This window comes from Primulina tabacum, chromosome 16, assembly GCF_025594145.1.
Source record: "Primulina tabacum isolate GXHZ01 chromosome 16, ASM2559414v2, whole genome shotgun sequence".
NCBI classification, from domain to species: Eukaryota; Viridiplantae; Streptophyta; class Magnoliopsida; order Lamiales; family Gesneriaceae; genus Primulina; species Primulina tabacum.
This window is the reverse complement of record NC_134565.1, coordinates 22,695,430-22,717,380: the sequence shown is the minus strand read 5'-3', so window position 1 is coordinate 22,717,380 and position 21,951 is coordinate 22,695,430. Positions and strand designations below refer to the sequence as shown.

General features: G+C 38.7%; 1 protein-coding gene across 1 annotated transcript; it reads right to left on the bottom strand.

Moving 5' to 3' along the window:
* Positions 1-839: 839 nt before the first annotated feature.
* On the bottom strand, positions 840-7,648 carry LOC142528412 (uncharacterized). The gene is made up of 6 exons (XM_075633460.1): positions 6,385-7,648; positions 5,915-6,255; positions 5,012-5,356; positions 4,364-4,948; positions 1,090-1,155; positions 840-908 (listed from the first exon to the last, which is right to left on the bottom strand). Exons 1-6 carry the CDS (start codon positions 7,646-7,648, stop codon positions 840-842), a joined length of 2,670 nt encoding a protein of 889 aa, XP_075489575.1.
* Positions 7,649-21,951: the final 14,303 nt, after the last annotated feature.

The window sequence follows — 21,951 nt, the reverse complement described above, 5'->3', positions numbered from 1 at the left end:
TAATTGGTAACATTGTTATGATAGGCAACAAATATGGCAACACATATAAGGTCAGTTGGAGTAATCAACCTAATGAACCAGTTTGTTTTGTAGCTTCAAATCAATCTAAAAACTAGTTATGACATAAGAGGTTGAATCACTTAAACTTCAAAACCATTGCACATCTGAGTAACCATGAGCTGGTAACTGGTCTGCCAAATATTGAGTTTTCAAAAGACGAAATATGCGCAGTTTGGGAAGCAAATAAAATCATCTTTTAAAAACAAAGAAAGTAAATCTTCTACACAGTGCTTGGAATTGATTTATATGGACTAATCTGGTTCAATACCAGTCATGAGCTTAGGGGGGAATGAAATACACTTTGGAGATTGTTAATGATTTCTCAAAATTTACTTGGGTAATTTTTCTAAAATCAAAATATAAAACTACTACACAACTGATAAAACTTGTCAAAAGACTTTTAAATGAAAGATCACTTGGGATTAACAGAATAAGATCCGATCGTAGAACTGAATTTGTCAACCAAACACACTCTCAATTTCTTGAAAATTTGGGAATGAGACATGAGTTCTTAGCTGCAAGAACACCACAACATAATGGTGTAGTTGAACACGAAAATCGTGTTGGGTAATCAGTTTTCTCGTATCCAAAATGTAACTGAAATTTTAAAATTTTTATTTGACATTCAAATAATGTTTTTGGACACCCGTATGATTTAAACGATTAAAAAACATTCATAGGGTGTTAGTAATTATACCTTTAGTAAATAAATCACTCGACACCAATTATTCCGGGGTTAGCTGATATAGCTCTTATAGTATTCCCTACGAACAATCTTCTTAAACTCCATTATTCAATCCTCCTAATCCGGTCCACGACTGGATCGCTTGTTTATCATCTAAATTGCACTGAAAATTTAGAAGAGTTAAAATAAATGTACAAAATAAAAAAATCAATCTTCACTTTTCATATAAACAAATATTTGTTTTGTATAGACAAATACTTGTTCTTTTTTGTTTGATTATTTTACTCTCCATTCCTCTCATTTATAATAAGAAAATTTATGTCCCGAAATTCAAGTCCTCTTACAGTGTAAGCGGACGCTGAAAAAGCTACAGCAGCTAAGCTGCAGCCTACAACATTCGCTGCAACAGCCTTAAAATATTGTTTAAAAAATATTATTAATTAAAAAACCCTAATATATATTTATATTTTATATGAATAATTTTCAATTATAATTATATATGTTTCAATAAACAATTAGTTATTTTCACGATTTTTTAAATATATAATATATTTGTGTAAAATATTTAGAGATTATGTTTAACTTTTAAAAATATTTTTTTAGAATAATATTTTATGTTAGTGGTGATAAACTTATAAAAAAAACTTATTGAGATTAGAGATAAACTATAAATTTATTAAAATAGATTTTTATCATATTTTAATTAAATTAAGATTAAATAATTTTTAAATCTTATAGGAGTATTTTTTGTTGATAAAAAATAATAATATGAATCAAAATAATTATTATAAGCATCTCATGTATTATAATACCTAATGTCCTTTAGCACAAGATAAATGCATATATATTATAAAGATTTGATGTTAAATAAAATTCATTTTTTGAATTTCGAGAGATTATATCAAATTTTAAAAATTCTAAAACGTTTTTTTTATAATAAATGTCTACGTTATGAATGATACAATTAAATTTAGAAATTTAAAAGTTTAGACAAAGATAGATTTATGAATGATAAAATTAAATATAGAAATTTAAAGAGTAGGTCTCTTGTGAGACGGTCTCAATGATATTTATCTGTGAGACGGGCCAATCCTACCGATATTCACAATAAAAAGTAATATTTTTTCATGGATGACTCAAATAAGAGATCTGTCTCACAAATACGATCCATGATACCGTCTCACGCAAATTTTTGTCAAATTAAATTATTTATTTTGAAATTTGAAAACAAGCTCACAAATAGGACCCATGAGCACTGATACTAGGGCCTCGGTTTCTTGACAACGACGAGAATTCTATCCACAGGCTCTAGCGGTATGGATTAGCAGAGTACGGACACTTAGGATTGGGTCCAATTAAATGTGGGCCATAAAGTTTCAATGGTCTTCTTTTATAACAAATACAACTTTTTTTTTTTTTTTTACGAGAGTGGTAGTTGGCTGCTTTTTCGATACATTATTATAAGTAGTTTTTGGGTTAACCTAATAAATTTTTTTGGGTGCTTTTTTGTGCTATGATAATTTATCAATCGCGTTAATCAACTAAATCGTATTTGAAAAATCATGTGCGACAGAATTGTTCGAAAAAATCTTGACTTGACAAGAGGAATGAACCCGATCATTGGTTGAACGATCGCTTACTTCTTCAACTCAGATACCTTATCAGAAGATTTTTTATTTTTTATTTAATGTTAGACATGTTACCATATTATGTTCAACAAATTCAAATCGTTTATGTAAATAAATTATTTCATATAATTTGAAAATTACTTGTTTGGGTAGCGCTCCGGCTCGATTTCTAGCTTATACTTGGGACGATTTTTGGGCAGAGTTTCGGCTAGGGAATGCTGCTGAATTTCGTGGCTTTCAGCTCTAGGATTTCGAATTTTAGGGGTGGAGAATGAGTAGGGATGGTGTGGTATTTATAGGTGGAGGAGATGGATCTAAATTTGGTACAAGAATCCTATCAAAATCATGCCAAATCTCTCAAAACTGGCTCCAATTCTCTTGCTGATTTTCGAAAATATTGCTACTAAAGTTGGGAGATTCATTCTCTAATCCAATGCTCTTGATTAATTCAGAATTTAGTATTGCTAGATCCAACGGTTTTGGTGAAGAGTTTGATGATTTCCTTCCAAATAACCAAGCAATTAATCCTTAAAAAATATTGGCATTTAACCTAAGGGAATTTCGAAAATATCTAGCTTTATTCATGCCTTAACTCTTTTAATTGTGTGATATTCAATTCTTGAAAAAAAATCCTTCCCAAATTTCGAAATTTGCTTGTATAGTATCTTGACATTGAGGACTTTCCATTCAGACAATTCCAATAACAAGATTAACAATATAATTCTCATTTATCCCAAGAATCTAATCCTAATTCCTTGAAACAATGATTTAGATTGCTTAAAAGATTCGGTTCTCACATCCCTCCCTCCTTATGAGAAGTTTCGTCCTCGAAACTTGAGTTGGCTTGGTGTCCAAACAGGTAGGGATATTCCTTTCGCATATTCTCTTCCACTTCCCAAGTTGCTTCTCGCTCAGTATGGTTAGACCACTGCACTTTGACGTAGGGAATGATGCGTCGCCTGAGAACTTGTTCCTTGGTATCCACGATTCTGATAGGAACTTCTTCGTATTTCAATCCTTCTCCCAAGTTTCCTTCGGTCAAGAGTGGTTCTATTTCTAAAACGTGACTTGGGTCTGGAATGTATCTCCTCAGTTGGGATACATGGAACACGTTGTGGATCCTTGACATGTTCGGTGGCAGTGCCAGTCTGCATGCTAGCGTGCCCACTTTTTCTAAGATTTCAAATGGTCCAACGTATCGAGGGTTCAATTTCCCGGCCTTACTAAATCGGACAACTCCTCTCATAGGCGAGACTTTCACGTAAGCCTTCTCGCCCACGTTGAACTCTACAGGCCTTCTCTTAAGATCTGCCCAACTCTTCTGTCGGTCTTGAGCTGCCTTGAGCTTTTCTCGGAAAATTTTAACTTTGTCCACATTCATTTGTACTAGCTAGGGTCCCACTAAGGCTTTCTCTCCCACTTCATCCCAATAAAGTGGTGATCGACATTTTCTTCCATAAAGAGCTTTGTATGGAGCCATGCCGATACTGCTGTGATAGCTGTTGTTGTAAGCAAACTCAATTTAGGGTAGATGAGTGCTCCAGTTGCTACTGAATTCCAGGGCGCATGCTCTCATCATATCTTCTAAGGTCTGTATGGTTCTCTCAGTTTGGCCATCGGTTTGCGGATGATAGGCTGTACTTAGGGTCACTTTCGTTCCCATGGCTTCTTGAAAGCTCTTCCAAAAGCGCGAGACGAACCTTGGATCCCTATCAGATAAGATGCTAACTGGTACTCCATGAAGTTTCACAATGTTGTCCATGTACAGCGAAGCCAACTTATCAAGATTGTAATTCATGCAGACGGGTAGGAAGTGTGCAGTCTTCGTGAGTCTATCCACGATCACCCATATACCGTCGTGGCTTTGCCTAGACTTTGGCAATCCTACCACAAAATCCATGGAAATATGCTCCCACTTCCATTCGGGAATTTCCAAAGGTTGCAGTAATCCTCCAGGTCGCTGGTGTTCTGCTTTGACCTGCTGGCATACCTGACATCTGGAGACGAATTCAGCTACATCTTTCTTCATGCCATTCCACCAGAAACTATTCTTGAGGTCCATGTACATTTTCGTACTGTCAGGATGGACTGAGAATTTTGACTTGTGCGCCTCTGCCATTATTTCTTGGCGAAGGTTATCACTGTCGGGCACACACAGTCTTCCTTTCATCAACAAGATTCCCTTGCCATCAATCTGATGATCCTGAGACTTCTCTTCTCTGACCTTCTCCTTAAGTTTAGTCAGTACCGGGTCTCGATCCTGGTTTAACTTGACGGTCTCCTGCAGACATGGCTGGGCCGAGAGGGACGCTAGAGTCATCTTGCCTGGGCCCTTCCGACTTAGCGCATCAGCCACATTGTTTGCTTTACTCGGATGGTAACTTATGGTCAAGTCATAGTCCTTCGGAAGTTCGATCCATCGCCGTTGCCTCATATTAAGTTCCTTTTGGGTGAACAAGTACTTGAGGCTCTGATGGTCTGTGCAGATTTCACATTTAGCACCATAGAGGTAGTGCCTCCAAATCTTTAAGGCGAAGACAACCGCTGCTAGCTCCAGATCATGAGTAGGATAGTTCTGCTCGTGCGGTTTCAACTGCCTTGATACGTAGGCGATCACTCTTCCCTCCTGCATGAGTACGCATCCTAAACCATCCTTAGAGGCGTCACTGTAGATAGTGAAATCTTTATTCTCTGCGGGCAGGATCAACACTGGTGTGGATGCGAGTTTCTCTTTCAGTGTCTGGAAACCCTTCCCACAATCCTCATTCCAGATGAATTTAGAATTCTTCTGTGTGAGTCTCGTCAGTGGCACGGCTATCGAGGAGAACCTTTCGACGAACTTCCGGTAGTAACCTGCCAATCCAAGAAAGCTTCTGATATCGGTGGCGTTCTTCGGTCTCGGCCATTCTGTGATTGCTTGTACTTTCTTTAGATCCACTGACACTCCTGCTTTCGAAATTACACGTCCCAGGAAGTACACACTCTTTAGCCAGAATTCACACTTGTTGAACTTAGCATAAAGCTTATTCTCTCTCAAAGTTTGCAACGCAAGGTGAAGGTGTTCTTCATGGCTCGTCTCGTCAGGAGAATAGATGAGAATATCGTCGATGAATACCACTATGAACTGATCCAGGAATGGCTTGAATACTCTGTTCATCAGATCCATGAACGCTGCCAGTGCGTTGGTCAGACCAAAAGGCATCACGGTGAATTCATAATGCCCATACCTGGTTCGAAAGGCTGTCTTGGGGATATCTTCAGCCCTGACCTTCAACTGATGGTAACCTGTCCTCAGATCCAGTTTAGAAAAGACGGCGGCTCCTTTAAGCTGATCAAACGGATCGTCTATCCGAGGTAGAGGGTACCTGTTCTTGATTGTGATCTTATTCAATTCTCTGTAGTCGATGCACAATCTCATACTCCCGTCTTTCTTCTTGACGAAGAGCACTGGAGCTCCCCAGGAGGACACACTCGGTCGAATTTGCCTTTTATCTAGCAATTCTTGGAGTTGTTCTTTCAGCTCCTTGAGTTCGGCTGGTGCCATTCTGTAAGGTTCCTTAGAGATTGGTGCAGCACCGGGAACCAGATTGATCTCGAACTCCACTTCGCGGTTCGGGACCGTTCCCGAGAGTTCTTCTGGAAAAACATCTGGGAACTCTCTTACTATAGGGATGTCCTCCAGTTTCAGCTTGGCTTCCTCTTTTATTTCGCTGACCATAGCTAGGTAGATGTCCTCTCCTGATTTCATGGCTTTCCAGGCTTGAGCTGCGGAAAGTAGCAACTTCCGTTCCTTGGATTTACCATGAAACACGACTTCCTTCTGCTCTGCGGTTAGGAGTTTAACTTTCTTCCCCTTACAATCCACTATGGCATTGTTCTTGGCTAATCAATCCATCCCTAAGATGATGTCGAAGTCGACCATGATCAACTATATCAAGTCGGCGCTAAAAGGCTGATTACTGATACTGATTCTACAATCTCGGTAGATTTCGTGAGTTTCAACGGCCCTACTTGTAGGTGTGGCTATTCGGAAAGGTTCGGCTAACTTATCGGGCTTACGTCCTAACTTCTTAGCAAATCTCTTAGATATAAAAGAATGTGTGGCACCACAGTCAAATAACACATAAGCAGGCACTTGCTGAATAAATATGGTACCTGGCACAACATCGCTTGCATCATCTGCTTCCACATGCGTCATGGCGAACACCCTGGCATTCGGTTTGTTCTCCCGCGGTTTATTGGCATTCGCCCCTGAGCTTGACCCGTCTCCTTTACCTGGTCCAGTTGTTTTGTTGGTGGCGGCTGGACAATCTGCCATACGGTGTCCTGGTTTCCCGCATCCAAAGCAGACGCCGCTGGCTCTACGACATTCTCCCAGGTGTCGTAAGTGGCAAGTTGGGCAAGGCTTAATGGCCTGGTAGCCTGAGGCAGGAGAAGGCCCTTTAGATGGTCCACCAAACTGGTTAGGCCTCTTGAAAGTCTGACTGCTATGCGAGGACTGACTATTCATAGGTCTTTTGTTCCTAATCTCTTTCTCTCTGCGCTGAATATCAGTTTCAGCTCGGGTAGCTGCGCCCATCAAGTCTGAAAAGTTCGCAGGTTGGTAGACTGCCAAAGCCGACTGTATTCTGCTGTTCAAACCCTTTTTGAAGCGGTGCAATTTCAGAGCTTCATCTGCCATGATTGTCGGTGCATAAGATCCAAGAGAATTGAACTGGGATGTGTATTCTACCACCGACATATCCGGAGTCTGAGTCAGATTTTCAAACTCACTCAACTTTTGCAACCTGACCTCGGCTGGAAAGTACTGCTTGAGGAATGCATCTCGAAAGCGCTGCCATGTGATTGGCCCGGCGGTTAACATGGCTGGGGAGACTGCTTCCCACCACTTACTTGATTTGCCTTCAAGGAAAGGTACTATCACATCCACTTTAAGAGCATCGGGTATTTCTAGCAGTCGCATCTGAGTTTCCACGCTTTTCAACCAGTTTTGGCCTAACTCAGGATCTGCGTCCCCTTGGAACGTCGGGCACCGGTTCTTGCGCAGTGATTCATAATGGAACTTGACTCCATGCTGCGGTGGAGGTGGTGGTGGTTGATTGGCATTCGGGTTCACTAACCCTTGCAGTGTTGTCGCCACGATCGTGGCTATGGCCATCAAGTCTGCTTGATTAAGACTGAACTGAGGTGGAGGTACGTTGCCTTCTTCGTTGGCATTGTTGTTGTTGTTAGCATATCGGGGATTTCGGTTTTGTCTTGGTGGTCTACCGGCCATTTCCTACAAGTTAAACGCTTCTAAGAATTTGATGTGCATAAAGGCAAGATTGGATAAATGAGTTATGCTAGCACAACGGAAGTTAATAAGTAAAACATAACTTGAATACAGATGAACGATTGAGATTAATAAATAATCATAATTTTATTAATTTTCGAATGTAAAAGAACAACTGAATGAACAAAGCGTACTGAATGGAAATAAATCATATTGACTGAAATAAAATAGCAACACTGGAAAGATAAACTCCTAGTAATAAGGAAAGGTCACTAAGAAACTCTAATCATCTATCTCTCCATCTCCTATGGCAGCTATAGGCTTGTCGATCTCTATTGGTTCCTCTTCTTCCGGCTCCTCCTCCGGCTCTTCCTCTTGCAGTAGCTCCACCATGTGGGTGAGCTGGGCATTCTCTGCATTAAGCTGGGCCACCTGCGTCTTACACCCCTGAACATCTGCCTCTGCCTCGTCCAACAGATCTATGGTACACTGGTGGCGCAGTTCGTACCCCTTTTTATTCTCCTTGATCTTGTTCTTCAGCGCTTCACCCTGTTGAGTCAGTTGATGGTTCACCTTGGCAATGCAGCTTATAGCCTCACTCAAATTTTCCAGTCTCTTTTTGCTCCTGTCATTCAGCTGTTTTTCTTCCTCCAATTCTTTTCGGTACCGGTCGATATCTTCTTGCAGCTTTTTCTCTCGATACAAGCCATGCTCTATGCCTCCCTCAAATCCATGTTATCGACTCTCACTAACTCACCCTGATAGATCGATTGGTTAAGGCGGACCTGAATCTCCTCTTTCTCAGCGGCTAAGGTTTCGACCTCACTCCTCCTCTCACTCAATCTGGCTCTAAGTCGCCGAATCTGACGGGACTGATAGTGAAGGTCAAGCTCCTTCAGACGAATGGCAGCTTGGGCACGGGTGTGGGGTCGCATAGGGGTAGATGGAGCCATTTCCTGAAATCAAAAAAAATGGAAATGCTCAGAATCCGAAATAGACAGTATATAACAAGTGAGAATATGCAATATATATGAAATTCTAGAAATTTAAATAAATATATATTTTTTCCAAAAATGGAAAGTTTAGAATTTGACATATGGGTTCGAAGCATATGTCGAGAGGATTCCGGAACAATTGACGGAATCGAATTCGGAATTTCCTATGAGAAGTTATAGGGTCTACGAATATTTCCTAAAACGGCAAAAACGACGTTTCGGAGGCCTAAACGGAGTAATTTCGCGATTTCAGCCCCTACCTCACGACTTTAGGGTGGTGAGTCTCGATCGTTGGGCCGTTTCGGAGGGGATAGCATCGGCCTCGAGTCAAAATTCGTCCGAAAATTTTTCGTTTTTTTTCTTCGAAAATCGATTTTTTTCCACTCGGATTATGAACCTGGCGGCTCTGATACCACTTAAATGTCACGCCCCGAAACTCGGGATTGACACCGGCGTCGTTTAACAATCACAAAATTGAAAATAACAAGCCTTTGTAGCACAGTTTAAACCGAAACCAGTTTATATATCATAATCTCAATGAAATAACAATTGTCTTTACAACTCAAAACTCACTAACCAACGTAAATAAATGCGGAAACGTCTTACAATTATTAAATCATAAATTCGAACATAACTACTACTGGTCTCGTGAATCACGAGCCCCAGAACTGTGCGGACTCTTCATCCTCAACCTGCTCTTCGGACTTATCTGGGAGGGGAGAGTAAGGGGGATGAGTATTTTGGGAATACTCAGTAAATGGGGGCACTTTGAACAAAACATAACAATTTTATAATATTTTCAAAACATATCATAAACGTACAGCATGCTTTTCATAATCGTAACGTAAATACCATAACGTAATAACACTGCGATTTTTCACCTTTAACGGTTTACTGACGTCAGTCCCTAAGTTTTAATCCTCTAAGGGGGCGAGGCCTTAAAACGGTTCTATCCCACCGTTGAGGGCCATATGTTGGAATTCCACCCATTTTAAGAGAATTCTCACAGTGTCAAACATAAACGTACCAAAATTTCGTAAAAACGTATAGACAAAACGACGGTACTCGACCGTATTTTTAAACAAAAAAAAAACGAAAATCACATATGCATAGAACCGAATTTATAAGCAATTAAAACAGCCCACTTACTGTGTTTTGATGTACAAAAAAAAACGTGGAGTGTACGGCTTGGTTTGGATCACTTCGCGTTCCTTGTTTGGGTAGCGCTCCGGCTCGATTTCTAGCTTATACTTGGGACGATTTTTGGGCAGAGTTTCGGCTAGGGAATGCTGCTGAATTTCGTGGCTTTCAGCTCTAGGATTTCGAATTTTAGGGGTGGAGAATGAGTAGGGATGGTGTGGTATTTATAGGTGGAGGAGATGGATCTAAATTTGGTACAAGAATCCTATCAAAATCATGCCAAATCTCTCAAAACTGGCTCCAATTCTCTTGCTGCTCTTCGAAAATATTGCTACTAAAGTTGGGAGATTCATTCTCTAATCCAATGCTCTTGATTAATTCAGAATTTAGTATTGCTAGATCCAACGATTTTGGTGAAGAGTTTGATGATTTCCTTCCAAATAACCAAGCAATTAATCCTTACAAAATATTGGCATTTAACCTAAGGGAATTTCGAAAATATCTAGCTTTATTCATGCCTTAACTCTTTTAATTGTGTGATATTCAATTCTTGAAAAAAAATCCTTCCCAAATTTCGAAATTTGCTTGTACAGTATCTTGACATTGAGGACTTTCCATTCAGACAATTCCAATAACAAGATTAACAATATAATTTTCATTTATCCCAAGAATCCAATCCTAATAATTCCCTTGAAACAATGATTTAGATTGCTTAAAAGATCCGGTTCTCACATCTTTTCATTTTCTTGGCATTGTTTGATGATTGTGGTCATTTACAATGGTCATAGGACACCACTATGAATGAAAAGATCGTGTCTTTTCACATGAAAAACATTAAATGATTGATATATTGAAAATCAAAACATATACACATCATTTTTTTCCAAGCATTTGCATATTGTCTTCTTCCTTCTTCAAGAAGAGGGAGTTTCATTCATTTCTTTGTGATAGAACTTGAATATTTGAGTGCTCATTATTCAAGAGTTGTAGTTGTATCTTGGGAGAAGATTGTCACAAACCTCTAGCACATTATGAGGGGCAAATTCTTCTTAAAGAGAAAGTGTTCAACACTTGCCTCTACAAAGTCATTCCTTTGTTTTCTTCTTGTTTCTCCTCTCAAATTTGAATACCGCAAACAACAATCTTAAGAAGAATTTGGATTTTTAATCATTTGCAAGAAGAATATCAATAGCATCATCATCTACAACACCACATGCATCCGTTGCACCGGGAGATAAACCGGAGAATTTTTTTGGTGCAAATTTCAAAAGATGGCAACAAAAGATGCTCTTCTATCTCACAACCTTGAGTTTATCAAGGTTCTTGAAGGAGGTTCCTCCCACCGTTGCTGAAAACGAGACAGATACCAACATGAGGACCGCTTTGGATGCATGGAACCAAAGTGATTTCTTGTGCCAGAACTACATCATCAATGAACTTGACAATGCATTATACAATGTGTATTGTCAAGTCAAGACCCCAAGGAACTTTGGGATATGCTTAATAAGAAATACAGGGCGGAGGATGCGGGTTTGAAGAAGTTCATTGTTGGGAGATTTCTGGACTACAAGATAGTGGACTCAAAATCCGTGATGAGTCAAGTGCAAGAACTACAATTTCTCTTGCACGAGATTCATGCGGAAGAAATGAGTCTAAGCGAGTCCTTCTAAGTTGCTGCCATGATCGAGAAACTCCCTCCATTGTGGAAGGATTTCAAAAATTATTTGAAGCACAAAAGGAAGGAGATGGGATTGGAGGATCTCATTGTGAGATTGAGGATAGAAGAGGACAACAAGAGCACCGAGGCCAAGGCAAGTAAAATGGCAGCAAGGGTGAACATTGTTGAATCGAGTTTCCAAGGGAAAAGGAAGAGGAAGTTTGATAAGCAACCACTACAAGGCCAACAACCACCAAACAAGAAGAAGTTCAAAGGCACTTGTTATAACTGCGGAAAACCGAATCACATGGCTAAGGACTGTAGGAAGCCAAAGAAGGGAAATCCTCAAGCCAACGTAGTTCAAGAAAGGTCGGTACCATTTGATTTTTCTGAACTTGATTTATCTGCAGTTATTTTGGAAACAAATTTGGTGGAAAACCCCAACGAGTGGTGGGTTGATACTGGAGCAACTCGACACATATGCTCCAACAAGGGATTGTTCTCCACATACACTCCATCGACCGGGAGAAAACTATACATGGGGAAATCCGCTACATCTAAGGTGGTGGGCATTGGAAATGTTGTACTGAAGATGACATCGGGTTTGGAAGTAACCCTTGTTGATGTACTTCATGTACCAGACATAAGAAAGAACCTCGTGTCGGGGTCTCTGTTGGTCAAACACGGGTTTAGACTAGTATTTGAGTCTAACAAGGTTGTATTGACAAAGAATGCTCATTTTATTGGAAAATGATATCTCGATGAGAATCTTTTCAAGTTGAATGTAATGGTTATACGCCAAAATGTTGTTGAAAGTAATAAAGACAAAATTTCTATTTACTTGCTTGAATGTTCTCATTTATAGCATTTTCGTTTAAGACACGTAAATTTTAATACCTTGCAACGTTTAATGAAACTGGAATTATTGCCTAAACACAACGTCGATCCAACACACAAATGCGAGATATGTGTTGAAGCAAAAATGACCAAAGCGCCTTACCACTCGATTGAAAAATGTACAACTCCTCTAGAACTAATACACACCGATCTTGATTTAAAGTTTGTACAAACTAGAGGAGGGAAAAGATATTACGTGACATTCATTGATGATAATACAAGATATTGTTACGTATATCTTTTGAGGTCGAAAGATGAGCTCTTGAAGCATTCAAATATTATAAGACCGAAGTTGAGAATCAACTAGGCAAACAAATAAAGAGGGTTCGAAGCGATACAGAGGGCGAATACGGAGCACCGTTTGATGAATTCTGCACATCTGTGGGTATAATTCATGAAACGACTTCTCCTTATTCACCACAATCGAATGGCATTGCCGAAAGAAAGAATCGAACTCTGAAAGATATGATGAATGCTATTTTAATAAGTTCAGGACTACCCCAAAACTTGTGGGGGGAAGCAATACTATCGGCTAATCACATCCTGAATAAGATACCCCACAAGAAAAACGTAAAGTCACCTTACGAATTGTGGAAAGGTCATAAGCCTTCCTACAAGTACCTTAAAGTGTGGGGGTGTCTAGCTAAGGTTGAAATACCAAAGCCTAAACAAAAGCGAATTGGACCAAAGACGGTCGACTGCATATTCATCGGATATGCACATAATAGTAGTGCCTATAGGTTTATAGTGCACAAATCTGAAAATGCAGAAATGAATACGGGCATGACATTTGAGTCAAGAAATGCAGTATTTTTTTAAAATATATTTCCTTGTAAAGAGAGGAAAGAAAATGGTTCTAGCAAGTGAAAACTTGAGACGGAGTATGAAGGTCAAGTACCTACACATGAGCCAACTCTACATGAAAATTCTATACCATTGGAAAGCTCTTCAAAAGAGCAAGAACCAAGAAGAAGCAAAAGGGCTAGAATCTCAAAGTCCTTTGGTCCAAATTTCCATATTTTTATGTTGGAGAATGAACCAAAGGACATATAAGATGCTCTGGCTAGCCCTGAAGCTCCCATTGGAAAAAAGTCATCAACTCTGAAATGGATTCCATTTTTCAAAACCATACTTGGGAACTAGTGGATCTTCCACCAGGTATGCAAATGGATATTGAAAAAGAAAATGAGAGTTGATGGAAGTATTGAAAAATACAAAGCCAGTCTTGTGGCCAAAAGCTATAGACAAAGAGAAGGTCATGATTTCTTCGACACGTATTCACCAGTTTCAAGAATAACATCCATTCGTGTACTCATTGTTATTGCAGCTTTGCATAACCTTGAGATACATCAAATGGATGTTAAAACAGCATTCTTCAATGGTGAACTTGAAGAAGAAATATAAATGGAGCAAGATGATGGCTTCGTAGTTAAATGACAAGAAAGAAAGGTCTGTCGTTTAATTAAGTCACTATACGGACTTAAACAAGCGCCCAAGCAATGGCACGAAAAATTTGACAAGGTAGTATTGTCAAACGGATTTAAGATTAATGAGTGTGACAAATGTGTTTACATTAAAGGCACTCGATAATCTTATGTGATGGTATGTCTATATGTGGATGACATGCTAATAATGGGGAATAGCCAAGAGTTGATTAAAGGTACAAAGAAAATGTTGACAAAATATTTTGATATGAAAGATATGGGTATTGCTGATGTAATTCTAGGGATTAAAATCTTTAGAACTCCAGAAGCAATAGTCCTATCTCAATCTCATTATGTAGAAACAGTGTTGAAGAAGTTTAACGCTCATGAATCTACCCCATTAAAAACGCCTTTAGACGTAAATGTCCATTTGGCGAAGAATCGTGGAGAACCAGTTTCCCAACTGGAATACTCCAGAATTATTGGAAGCCTTATGTACATCACTAACTATACTAGACCTGACATCGCTTGTGCGGTTAACAAGTTAAGTCGGTTTATAAGTAATCCCAGTGATGCACATTGGAAGGTGTTGACAAGGGTGCTTAGATATTTAAAGCACACCTCAGAATATGAACTAAATTACACAAGTTATCCGGCAGTACTTGAAGGATATTGTGATGCAAATTGGATTTCTGACATCAATGACTCCAAATCCACCAGCGGCTATGTATTTAGCATTGGTGGAGGAGCAGTCTCTTGGAGGTCATCAAAACAAACTTGCATTGCTAGATCTACTATGGAATCGGAGTTCTTAGCGCTAGATAAAGCTGCAGAAGAAGCTGAATGGCTTCGAAACTTTCTAGAGGACATTCCATGTTGGACAACTCCAGTGCCAGCAATCTTGATATATTGCGACAGTCAGTCGGCAATTGTAAGGGCACAAAACAGTATGTACAATGGAAAGTCTCGACACATTCGTCGAAGACATAATACTGTGCGACAGTTGATCTCTAATGGAATTATATCTATTGATTATATCAAATCAAAGGATAACTTAGCGGATCCGCTTACAAAAGCATTAAATAGAGATCAAATGTACTGTCTGTCAAGAGTAATGGGTTTAAAACCTACCAAATAAAGTTTTCATAGTGGTAACTCAACCTTGTTGATTGGAGATCCTAAGATCTTGGTTCAATGGGACAACTAAATTATGAGAACTTGAGGAATCACTCCTCATTCCTAAGACGATGAGTAAAGTTGCCTACAAAGGTAGTGAGGTTAAGTATTGTACTTTTAATGATTCCGTAGCTTACAAAAGCGGGGTAAGTAGGATACCCTTTACAAGGAGATCACCTGTGTACACGTGAGGACGGGCCGCCTCGATGAAACGCGTATGAAGACAAGATGTGTTCCATGGTCAAAACGGACACAACCGATAAATCAAAATGGAAATGGAAGGAAGGTTATCATGTGGGTACAGTTGTCTGGGTTTACATGAACCGCCAAGAAGTTCAAGACATCAAGTTCACTTCGTGGCCTAGTAAATCCGATTGTATTCCACTAGGGAAGGTTCAAAGCCAAAAGCTACCTCTCCTTATGTGATAATTTTTCGTATATACTCTCTCTTATGCATCACGAGTATTCATGCATTAATTTCATTCATGTGGGGGATTGTTGGAATTTTGATGCTTAATGAATGAAAATTAAGCAAATAAATCAATGTGTTTGATTGGAAAAATTCGAAACGAAGAACGAAGCTTAATGAACGAATAATAAGTTCAGTAGTTCTGAATTAAACTCGAAATGTGTTCATCAAATGTTGAAAGAACTTAAAACGACTAGTCGGAACATGTAAGGGATGAAAACGAAAGAAAAAAAAATTCGGCATGAACAGTAGCAGGAGCGCACCTGCGCGCGGGTCTGTGCGCAAGTGCGCGCGCCTGCCGAGAGCTCTAGGCAGGCGCTGCCGAGAGCTACCGATCGCTGCTCGGTAGCGCGCGAGCGAGCGCGGGCGCGAAGCACCCAGCTTCGTGTCCCTTCGAATTTTCTGATATTTTTCATATCCTTGACATTGTTTGATGATTGTGGTCAGTTACAATAGTCAAAGGACACCACTATGAATGAAAGATCGTGTATTTTCACATGAAAAACATTAAATGATTGATATATTGAAAATCAAAACATATACACATCATTTTTTTTCCAAGCATTTGCATATTGTCTTCTTCCTTCTTCAACAAGAGAGAGTTTCATTCATTTCCTTGTGATAGAACTTGAATATTTGAGTGCTCATTATTCAAGAGTTGTAGTTGTATCTTGGGAGAAGATTGCTACAAACCTCTAGCACATTGTGAGGGGCAAATTCTTCTTAAGGAGAAAGTGTTCAACACTTGCCTCTACAAAGTTATTCCTTTGTTTTCTTCTTACTTCTCCTCTCAAATTTGAATACCACAAACAACAGTGATGGCCGAGAGTTTATTTTCCATACGTGCGCTGAAAGACATATAAATGATTATGGAGACCTGGCGTCTAATACTCATTAATCAAGAAGTGACACATGTACTGGAGTGTTTGGGTAGATGATCATCACGTAGAGCACTACCTATTAATTATACTACCTGAACTCACACTGCTCGGGCTCAACTGATAGCCCGACTTGTTTTGAGTATTGGACTGTTTGCTCAACTTATTTGGCCCGCGCAATATCCAAAGATACATCCGGGCTGGCTACTTTCTCTGTTTCCCCGTCTTCCCGATTTCCTAGAACATGGGCTAAAAAAGATGACCGAGTAAGGCCGAGTACCAAATATAAACAAATTATAAGTGTAGTAATTACGAATCTAAAACGAGGGAATATAATAAATAAATAAGAGATTTAAATTGACTTCATAATAGTACAACTCAGCTAGAAACAAAGGGAGTATCGCCTGTAAAAGGGCACAAAGCACCAAGTCAAAGTTGCCTTAACGCATGTGGGGTTAAATTAAAAGGTCATTTTCAACTTTTCCGAGCCATTTTTCTCTCCATAGTGCACTCGCCTCGATGTATCTGTGCATCCAACTTTTTTTTTTTAATTGTAAAAAAGTAGATAATTCACATTTACCCATACTGATTATTATCATATTTTTTTGTTATTAAGCACGCTACATTAACGATCTTTAACATTATGCTCCATTAAAATTAACATTTAAATATCTATGGTGTAATACATAGACGCACCTCCTCGTTTAATCCACCTTAAATAAAGTCTCTCATCATATTGTAATATTTAGATCGTTTTTAATCTAGATTATGAAAGACGGATTTCTAGGATCAAACGTTTGTCGATTTACTAAAAGCTATAGTGGGTGATAAGAGTGCAATTCAGATATTTTAAACTATACAACAACTCAAACGTCAGGGTTCGATCATATTTTCAGAAAAAATAATTATCACTCATAAATAAAATATATTCAAAAATGGTTGCAAGTCTTGGAAAAAAATTAAGTGAAATTTTTTCAAAACTTAGTTAACATTTTATTAAAAAAAAGAAGAAAAAATACTACTAAATATAAAAATTATAGTATATAATTGAGACAACCGAAAAAAGCGAAACATGTATAATTGAGACGGAGAGAGTAAAAAAATTATTTTAATTGAGATTTATTTGACCTCGCTTAAAATGTCGTCTCACCGGACTCCCATATATATGTTTGATTGTTTTTTTTAAAACAAAAAACAAAAAATTATCCGTGTCAAATTGAAAATTAAATTAGATGCTTAAATATAAATCTCACATCCTTGTTGTGATATAGTCTTGTATATGCCACAAGTAATTGTAGGCAAGAAGTCGTTGGATAATGATTAATGCATGCATTTGTCGAAATTTGTAATAATAATAAGAAAAAAGATAAAACATATTGATTTTAATGTTATTTTATTAGATATAACGATTCAGCAAAATTTCATGGCCAAACATAGGGAAAATTAGTACAATTTGTGCTTGGCATGAAATAGATTTACATGAATGATAATTGGCTCGTTTTTATGATTGTTTAAAGAATATCTATCACAAAATTTTAAATGATGACCCAGCCGAACTATTGTTCACTATGAGGTCAAACTGTTCGAGTCATCTAGATTCAACCCGATTGATTCTGTATTGTTTATTGAGTAAGTTTCTTGTGAGACGATCTCACGAATCTTTATCTGTGAGACGGATCAACCCTACCGATATTCACAATAAAAATTAATACTCTTAGAATAAAAAGTAATATTTTTTTATGGATGACCAAAATAAGATATTCGTCTCACAAAATACGACCCGTGTGTTGGAACATCGTATTCTCGCACCCAAGACGCAGCGTAAGTTTAAAAAATTTGTTCTTGGGCGTCGTGTGTTCAAATCATTCATAGGGTGTTTAGAATTTATATCTTAGCGTTCTTAACGCTTGGACTCCAAACTATTCCGATTTTTACGCGGAGATAGCCTTTCTTGTAAATCCCTACGAACGGCTCTTCTCCTTGGATCGTCTAATTGGGTCCACGATCAGACAATGAATTCCTTGTTTAGATTGCACTAGAAATTCCAAACAATTATTGCGTTGAGATTATAATCTCCGAATTTCCAAAAGACGGAGAAGGTACGACGATTGGAAGAAAAACCAAAATGCCAACAATTTTATTTTTTTTTTCTCTTGGTTGTGTATATATAGAGTGAGACTCCTAATCTAATTAGGAGTCCATCTCCCACAAGGACTCTAATAATTTCATTATATTTAAACTCTCATATAATTAATATATAATGTATTTATTAACCTTTAATAATACATGATATAATAATATTATATACACATATTTTTATCTCCATATAAAATATATACATGTATATTAATTAAATTAAATAATCATTATTTAATTAATAAATTAACTCCTTGGTTAATTTAATTCTAGACTCCTCTAGAACATATATGAGAATTTGTACATGTTCGTAGTCACCAGTACTTGTACAATTATTTAATTAGTAAATTTCAAATTCACATAAAAATGATTACGAACTCATTATAACCCCGATCGACGATCCGAAAGCGCCGATGTACCAAGGATACAAATCTTGTTCATATAATGAAAATTGAAAAATTTTGAAGATCAAAATTTTCATTTACCAAATTTAGAACTTGCCATATATAACAGTTACCATATTTGGCAGCTGCCAGTTTTAGTGAACTCTTTCACAAAACAGGCAGTTTCACTCTCCTTCCTTATTTAGCAATCATGCTAACTTCCACTTCTTCTATCCTATGGAATCAGCTCATAAACTCCTTTATAAGCTTCCTGTTTGATCTCCATCAAACTATAGTCGCCAAATTCCAACTCCTTGAAATTTGATTATCTCAACGGGAACACAGAATCCGATACTTGTGTGACCCTCAATGGTTCAGGGATATAGCTAGCCGTGGGTTCACATCTCCATATGATTCAAAATAACATTTATTCTTATTCGGGTTTACCCTAGTTAACCTCATTCTTTTCATCAACTCCTTGATCAAGAATGTCAGAACTCACTTCTGATTGCACCCATCGGATCATGGTAAGAGCGTCTAGTAGCATCGCCCCATGATCCCCTAGGTATCACTGATAGTGCCTGCAAGAACCTTTAGTCATAGTTAGCGTACAGCACGGTCCCTTCAACACATATATCCCGATCGAATCTACAATCATTGGTATATCGAGAGTTGCATATAAATTCGATAACGATGTGATTTATCTTTGAGTACTAATAGTGGCATGGCATGTGCAACTAGGGAAACACCTTTCCCTAAAGCACATATCTTGCTCTGGCCAGAGACTCCTTGCACTATTAACTCATCAGATCACATAGGATATCTTCACCCGTAGGCGAACGGTGAATCCTCGACTACAATGCATTTGCTCCTACGTATTTCAAAACTACACCCAACCTCGCCACCTGATGACCCTTGATGGAGTCGGTAAACGGATCAAAGTGCATGCTAGTACGTATAGCCCCTATATTGTCTCGGGTCGAAGGACTAATGATGTACAACTATAACTGCGGACTATTCCACTCGATAATTGGGAACCACTTGGATATTCCGAGGGATGGTTGTTCAGTGCATCATCATATGATCATCCATCTGTGTGAATGGACATCTCCATGCCCTTGCCAATGAAACATGGTGTTTACACCACATATGCTAGTCTCGAGCTCGAGCGACCTTTATCCTTGTTTTAGGCGGTTGATTCGACTAGGAACTTGTTTAGAATATACGGTACAGTTCCTAATGAGTTTCATGATCTTATGTTGAGACGCAGACCTCATGGTACCTATTGTATATTCAAGGACTTTATCTATGCAGCTTGCATGGGTATACAGATAAAGTATAATGCCATAATCGAATAAAATCGTAAAATTTTATTAAAATAAAGATTATTTTACATCAGAGTCAATAAAACCGGAGCCACATGTTGGCTTGCCGGGCACCTACTCTAACAATCTCCCACTTGCCCTATAGCCAACTACCCATAGATCTTAGACAAATTGCTTCGCGATGCTTCTCAAACAATGGTCCTGGCAGGGGCTTCGTCAGTGGATCAGCAACGTTATCTGCGGAGGCGACTTTCTCTACCGAAATGTCTCCTCTTCCCACAATCTCCCGGATTATGTGAAACTTCCTCAGTATATGTTTGGATCGCTGATGAGACCTCGTTTCCTTCGCTTGCGCTACAGCACCGGTGTTGTCACAGTAGACCGGGACTGGATCAACTGTTTGAGGAATGACACCCAACTCTTGGATGAAATTCCTCATCCAAACACCCTCTTTTTCTGCAGCCGATGCAGCTATGTATTCGGCCTCAGTGGTTGAATCCGTTGTGGTGTCTTGCTTGGAACTCTTCCAAGAGACAGCACCACCATTGAGCTTGAATACAAATCCAGAGGTCGATTTCGAATCAGGCCACATCTGATTGGAAGCTAGAATCAGTGTAGCCTTCCAATTTTAGTTCTCCACTCCCATATACCAAGAACAAATTCTTAGTTCTTCTAAGTACATATCTTAAGTGCTTAAGAATGTCCTTCACTGCTTTCCAATGCAGTGGACCGGTATTCCACTGATATCGGCTTGCAACACTCAGTGCATATGCAATATCAGGTCGAGTAGATAGCATACCATACATAATACTGCCTATGGCAGACGCATATGGAATGCGGCTCATGGTTTCCATCTCTTCATCAGTCTTAGGGCATATAGACTTGGATAGATTCACACCATGAGACATTGGGAGATATCCTCTCTTGGACTCCTCCATAAAGAATCTCCTCAGTATGGTATCGATATATGTGGATTGAGTGAGCCCTAGCATTCTCTTTGATCTATCCCTATAGATCTGTATTCCTAATACATATGATTCTTCACCCATATCCTTCATGGAGAACTTACCAGCTAACCATACTTTAGTTGACTGCAACATCCCTACATCATTCCCAATGAGTAGTATGTCATCAACATAAAGTACTAGGAATGTCACTGCACTCCCACTAACCTTCTTGTATACACAAGGTTCCTCAGGATTTTTGGCAAAATCAAACTCTTTGATAGTGTTGTCAAATCTTAGGTTCCAGCTCCTTGATGCATGTTTGAGTCCATAAATGGATCTCTGTAGTTTGCATACTTTATGCTCACTTCCTACTGATGTGAATCCTTCAGGTTGAGATATGTAAATCTCTTCCTTAATATCCCCATTAAAGAACGCTGTTTTCACATCCATCTGCCATATTTCATAGTCATACCGTGCTGCTATGGCTAGCAGTAACCTAATGGACTTGAACATTGCGACTGAAGAAAAGGTTTCCTCATAGTCAATACCTTGCCTTTGAGTATATCCTTTTGCTACCAATCTAGCTTTGAAGGTCACCACCTTCCCATCCGCTCCAAGTTTTCTTTTGTAAATTCATTTTCTTCCTATGGGAACAATTCCCTCAGGTAGATCTACTAAGGACCATACTTGGTTCGAATACATGAAGTCCATCTCGGACTGCATGGCTTCAAGCCATTTAGATGAATCGGCATCAGACAATGCTTCTTTGAAATTTCTTGGATCACATCCAGGAATGGACTCACCTTGGCCCTCTTCAAGAAGCAGGCTCAACCTATTAGGCGGCCTTGAGATTCTTTCGGATCTTTTAAGAGCTTGTGT